This window comes from Salvelinus fontinalis, chromosome 27 (genome assembly GCF_029448725.1).
Source record: "Salvelinus fontinalis isolate EN_2023a chromosome 27, ASM2944872v1, whole genome shotgun sequence".
NCBI classification, from domain to species: Eukaryota; Metazoa; Chordata; class Actinopteri; order Salmoniformes; family Salmonidae; genus Salvelinus; species Salvelinus fontinalis.
In genome coordinates, this window is record NC_074691.1 from 31,893,544 (window position 1) to 31,900,173 (window position 6,630).

The 6,630-nt window shown below is 43.2% G+C and overlaps 1 protein-coding gene across 5 annotated transcripts in view; it reads left to right on the forward strand.

The window, feature by feature from the left end:
* LOC129825462 (gephyrin) overlaps positions 1-6,630 on the forward strand; it is a 190,288-nt gene that overhangs the window by 76,766 nt on the left and 106,892 nt on the right. For all 5 annotated transcript variants that reach the window (XM_055885573.1, XM_055885574.1, XM_055885575.1 and 2 more), the window contains exons 3-4: positions 2,389-2,446; positions 3,661-3,753. In XM_055885573.1, coding sequence (XP_055741548.1) covers positions 2,389-2,446; positions 3,661-3,753 — 151 coding nt within the window. The remainder of the gene's footprint in view (positions 1-2,388; positions 2,447-3,660; positions 3,754-6,630) is intronic.

Below are 6,630 nucleotides of genomic sequence, written 5' to 3' on the forward strand. Positions count from 1 at the left end.
TACAATGTGATTTTCTGGATTTTTGTTTTAGATTCCGTCTCTCACAGTTGAAATGATAAAAATTACAGACCTCTACATGCTTTGTAAGTAGGAAAACCTGCAAAATCGGCAGTGTATCAAATACTTGTTCTCCCCACTGTACACTTGTATTTAACAACACACATACACACACGTCAGAGACAGGGCACCCTGAAACACTGCGACGAAGCAAACACACACTCACGATAAACCATGCACGAGGCAACCAGAGGCTTCAGATAGACTGGGGTTGCCTAGGAAACGGGTGGTGGGAAGGAACCCTAGTTATTTGTGTTCAGCATATTTTCATTTGGGCTGAAACAGGGAGACAGGGGATAAAACCTACAGAGAAGTGATTTTTCCTGACAGGTCCTTTTCTTTCCCGGGGTGAAGCACACTGTCTAAAAAGCCTGAGTACGCACAAACACACACACGTACACACAAACACAAACACACACACGTACACACCTCATCGCTGAGAGTAAATCCTTCACACTCCCGACCATTTAGAGTGTCTGTGTGTGGAGCTGTTTCACTTTCAGCCTGCTAATGTGTCTTCTCCTTTTTCTGCAATATCTGAGCTGGCCACCGGAGAGCGCCGTGGTACACCGCTCGAGAGCAGACTCCTTGTGTGAGATCTCCCTAGTGGGCCGTCTTTAGGAATGCCTTTCAGGAGGGGACGTTCAAAGCTGCTCTCCTTCCCTCTCTGTTTGTGACTCTCTAGGCCTTCTCCTGGCTCCCTCCCAAAGGTCAAAATATTTTCACATGACCCCCCCATTGTACCGTAAAATAAATTGAACACCCTCCCCATCATATGATTAACTCAAAATAATGTTTACGACCGATAATAACTGTAACGACCCTGTATTTATAAATGTGGATATCGACTAAGTCGCTTTAGTATCCTTTTGTGGCCCAGTCGATGCCACGCAGGGCTACGGGCCAGAAGGTTGAGGGTTCGCCGACCACCACAGACGAGCTCACTCTCCCTGCCTGTTTCATTACACTCCGATCAGAGCCGGTTGCAGACAATTATCAACTAGAGGGCAATCTGATAATTATATAAAGTAATTTTACACACACTTCAACAATATTGTTTTTTGTTTTAACACGGTCAACACCACAACAAATAGACTATGTAAATCTGGACAAACAGAAAATACATCTTTCCCTACCTTGCAGGTTTACCCAGTATCGAAGGATTGGATTGACCATCTCCGAATGGTCATTCAACTTTTTGGTGTTTTGCAACAGATGTCTCTTTCCATTCATCAATCGCCCGCTGCACAGTTTGGATTGATTGATTGATTTTATTGGTCAGTTAAAAATCTACATATACACAAAGATGACCTGGATTGCACATTAATGTCGCAAATGTATTTCCATTGTAGTCCCTATGTTTTTATATAAATACATGTACAATTACATAGATACAGACACATCACAGTGATGGAGTTGGGAAAATGCTCAAACTCCACATTCGTATGAGGGGGGAGTTTAAAGTACAATTCTTACAAACTTGTTTGGCTGGTAGCTTAGTCTTTAGATGTTTGGGACTGCTGGTGAACAAGGACGTGCAGGATTAACCAAAGAGACATGGACTAGCACACTTATCAGAGTCTTTAGGGTGTCTATAGCTAGGTTTCCATCCAATTGGCGCCAAATTTTCATGTGAATATTCTAAAGTCTTCATTAAAAACAATATGCCATTTCAGAGTTTGCTTGAGGAAAATGTGACGCCGGCCAACATGACAGAGACATGGACATCATCTGTATTCAGATCCAACCTGGCGCAGCCAGCGTCACCAATAAACGAGGGACATTGGCCAAATGAGCCACATTTACGTGTCCTTAAAAACAGCCCGTGTTAGGTTACTTTCCTAAAACAATAATTGTCCACATCACGGTTCAGCTGTCAGATTTGAGCACTAAATGTATCATGGTATTGCATGCAAAGGCCTGTAGGCTTATGTGTCCTATGTATGATATATTTTAATAACTATATATACAGTATATATAGCCTGTCTAAAGGAAGAGAAGTTTAGGCCTAACCCCAGACAGACAGAGTTATGCTGGTGGCATGCTATGACACTGACATTGATTTCTTTATGTCATACTGCCTCTTATATACAGATACTCTGTAGATGTATGAAAGGAGGCTCTCACTCTCTCATGCTTGCTTGGGGGAAATAACAGCAGTTGGATTTGTTTAAAAGCTCTTGGGTTGTGTTTAAAAGCTCTTGGGTTGTGTATCTGGAGTCGTGAGCCTAGTGAGTGTTTTGAAGACTGTTAGTAACACACTTTAGGTTTCTAGTTTCACATCTGAATTGTGACGGACTGTGTCCTGATGTCTCTATCTCTCTCTCTCAGGCTTGGGGGCTCTATTTCAGCCTATAAGATCGTACCAGATGAAATCGACCAGATCAAGGTAAGATGAATCTTGAATTTCTACATGTTTGTCTATCAACAGACAACCTCAATGAAACAAGGCTTAAGTATTTTAAATAGTTCAAATACTTTTTGACCCCATTTTTTCCTTTGTTTAACAAGGCAAGTCAGTTAAGAACAAATTCTTATTTACAGTGACGGCCTAGGAACAGTGGGTTAACTGCCTTGTTCAGGGGCAGAACAACAGATGTTTACTTTGTCAGCTCAGGGATTTGATCTTGCAACCTTTCGGTTACTAGTCCAACGCTCTAACCACTAGGCTACCTGTCACCCCATGACCCTCTTAGTTAGAATCATCACCCCTATGAACCTCTTACTTGGAATCTTGTTGAATTGTTCGATATTTCTGCACTGCTGGAGCTAGGAACACAAGCATTTCACTACTCCCGCAATAACATCTGCTAAATATGTGTGTAACCAATAAAATGAGGGGTGCTGATCTAGGATCATGTTTCCCCATGTCCATGTAATCTTAATCGTTATAATCTGAAAGGAAAAACTAATACTAGATCAGTAGTCCTACTGTGAGACAAATTATTATTCTTAGTTAAAATCACCATCCTTATGAACCTCTTAGTTAGAATCATCACCCCTATGACCCTCTTAGTTAGAATCATCACCACTATGACCCTCTTAGTTAGAATCATCACCCCTATGACCCTCTTAGTTAGAATCATCACCCCTATGACCCTCTTAGTTAGAATCATCACCACTTTGACCCTCTTAGTTAGAATCATCACCCCTATGGCCCTCTTAGTTAGAATCATCACCCCTATGACCCTCTTAGTTAGAATCATCACCCCTATGACCCTCTTAGTTAGAATCATCACCCCTATGACCCTCTTAGTTAGAATCATCACCCCATGACCCTCTAAGTTAGAATCATCACCCCTATGACCCTCTTAGTTAGAATCATCACCCCTATGACCCTCTTAGTTAGAATCATCACCCCATGACCCTCTAAGTTAGAATCATCACCCCATGACCCTCTTAGTTAGAATCATCACCCCTATGACCCTCTTAGTTAGAATCATCACCCCTATGACCCTCTTAGTTAGAATCATCACCCCTATGACCCTCTTAGTAGTATGTCACATCCTCTCCATTCGTGCCAATGAGACTCATGTCACAAGATGAGATATACCTAGGGTCCTATCAGATCCTGTGTCTCAATCTGTCTGTCTGTCTCATCAGGAGACTCTAGTGGACTGGTGTGATGAGAAAGAACTCAATCTCATCTTGACAACCGGGGGGACAGGCTTTGCTCCCCGCGATGTCACACCTGAGGTAAGTGTGTGTGTGTGTGTGTGTGTGTGTGTGTGTGTGTGTGTGTGTGTGTGTGTGTGTGTGTGTGCACCTCAGAGAAGGCTGGTGGGAGGAGCTATAGGAAGACGGGCTCATTGTAATGGCTGGAATGGAGTAAATGGGACGGTATCAAACACATCAAACATTTGGAAACCACACGTTTGACTCCGTTCCATTAACTCCATTCCAGTGAGCCTGTCCTCCCTCCCATAATTCCTCTCACCAGCCTCCTCTGGTGAACCTGTCTGTATGTCAAGGCGGCTGTATTTATTGCTATTACCCTATACATTTGAGACTGCTGTGTTAACCAGTCACAGGTTTTGTTTCCTCTGTGTCTACTGCCTCTTATCTGCACCAGCTCCCCTTGTCTCAAATGAAACTAACTTGCAGATCCAAAATGTATGTCACACTGAAACTGGGCCCCATTGAGGCTCAGAGCCACCAGAGCCTGTCCTGTCTGTGTTGGTTGATTCCAGATGTTGGTTTGAGTTCTGATTATCATGCAGTGTAATTACGCAGCCTTCAGCCTCATTGGAAATAAGGTGGAAAAGTTGGCCTTTTTTAAAATCTGGGATCTTGTTGGAGGCTCTTAAGAGGCAATGGGGGGGTATGAAGGTGCCTCCATAGATGATTAACACATACACACACATACACACACATACACACACATACACACACATGCACACACATACACACACATGCACACACATACACACATCCGGCAGATAGAGCATGTGGCTCTGTGAAGTACCACTGGAGTCCCTTCATACATTACCACTGGAGTCTCTTTATACATTACCACTGGAGTCCCTTCATACATTACCACTGGAGTCTCTTTATACATTACCACTGGAGTCCCTTCATACATTACCACTGGAGTCCCTTTGTACATTACCACTGGAGTCATTTTATACATTACCACTGGAGTCATTTTATACATTACCGCTGGAGTCCCTTTATACATTACCATTGGAGTCCCTTTATACATTACCACTGGAGTCCCTTTATACATTACCATTGGAGTCCCTTTATACATTACCACTGGAGTCCCTTCCTACATTACCACTGGAGTCCCTTTATACATTACTGCTGGAGTCCCTTCATACATTACCACTGGAGTCCCTTTATACATTACCACTGGAGTCCCTTTATACATTACTTCTGGAGTCCCTTTATATATTACCACTGGAGTCCCTTTATACATTACCACTGGAGTCCCTTTATACATTACCACTGGAGTCCCTTTATACATTACCGCTGGAGTCCCTTTATACATTACCGCTGGAGTCCCTTTATACATTACTGCTGGAGTCCCTTCATACATTACCGCTGGAGTCCCTTCATACATTACTGCTGGAGTCCCTTCATATATTACCACTGGAGTCCCTTCATACATTACTACTGGAGTCCCTTCATACATTACCGCTGGAGTCCCTTCATACATTACTGCTGGAGTCCCTTTATACATTACTGCTCGAGTCCCTTTATACATTACTGCTGGAGTCCCTTCATACATTACCACTGGGACACTTGTGGGTGGGTTGGAGAAACACAGTACTTAGTCATATGTGGGTGGGGGGGGGGACTGGTGTATCCTGTGTCCTGTCTAATGATGAAGGCTCTATTTACACACATCTTCTCTAGTGATGATCCCACTCACTGTAGGTATCAGGGGATTATCTCTCTCTCTCTTTCACCATCTCTCTTTCCCTGACCACCCCATTCCCCCCCCCTCTTTATTTCTCTCACTTCCTTTCTCCCAATATCTCTCTCCCCATCTCCCCTGTACACCCTCCTCTACCCCCTCTCTCTCATCCACCCTCCCTGTCTCCCCTTCCCCCATTCTCCCCTATTCTCCGCTCTCTCTTGTCTTATTCCCCCCTCTCACTCTCTCCTGAGTCCTCATCAGTGGCTGGTACTCTTTGAAGTACTCCTCTTCTCTTTCTCCTCTCTTCTCTTTCTCCTCTCTTCTCTTCTCTTTCTCCTCTCTTCTCTTTCGCCTCTCTTCTCTTTCGCCTCTCTTCTCTTTCGCCTCTCTTCTCTTTCTCCTCTCTTCTCTTTCTCCTCTCTTCTCTTTCTCCTCTCTTCTCTTTCTCATCTCCTCTCTTCTCTTTCTCCTCTCTTCTCTTTCTCCTCTCTTCTCTTTCTCATCTCCTCTCTTCTCTTTCTCCTCTCTTCTCTTTCTCCTCTTCTCTTTCTCCTCTCTTCTCTTCTCTTCCTCCTCTCTTCTCTTTCTCCTCTCTTCTCTTCTCTTTCTCCTCTCCTCTCTTCTCTTTCTCCTCTCTTCTCTTTCTCCTCTCTTCTCTTTCTCCTCTCTTCTCTTCAAAGGGTTCTCCTATGGGGACAGCAGAATAACCCTTTTAGGTTCTAGATAACACCTTTTTTTTCTAAGTGTATTTTAATAGGTTATTGCCAATGGTGAGTGATTTGACCCAGAATGCTGTGTGTTCTTCAAGCCTCAGATGTACGATCTTAATTTGAGCCAGTTTGCTACACCATGAAAAATAATCCTGCAGCAAAAGGAAAAGCATTATTGGATTTTTTTGTAAGGGTTGATACATTTTTAAAGTGGACATTTCTAACTTTAGAAGTAACTACAAGATTGCATTTTCCGCTGTGCAAGAAAATACTCCGCAGCAAAAGAGTTATCAAATTAAGATCATACATATGTAGTGTGACACCATGCCATGATACAGTACTCATCTCTCTGTCTTCTAGTGTGGAAAGCAATGTGATTGTATCGTGGATGATCATACATTCTCTCTCCATCTATCTCTCTCTGTGTGTCTCTCTCTCTCTCTGGCTCGCTATCTCTGATTCACTCTTTCTCTTTCTCTCTGTCTCTGACTCACTCTTTCT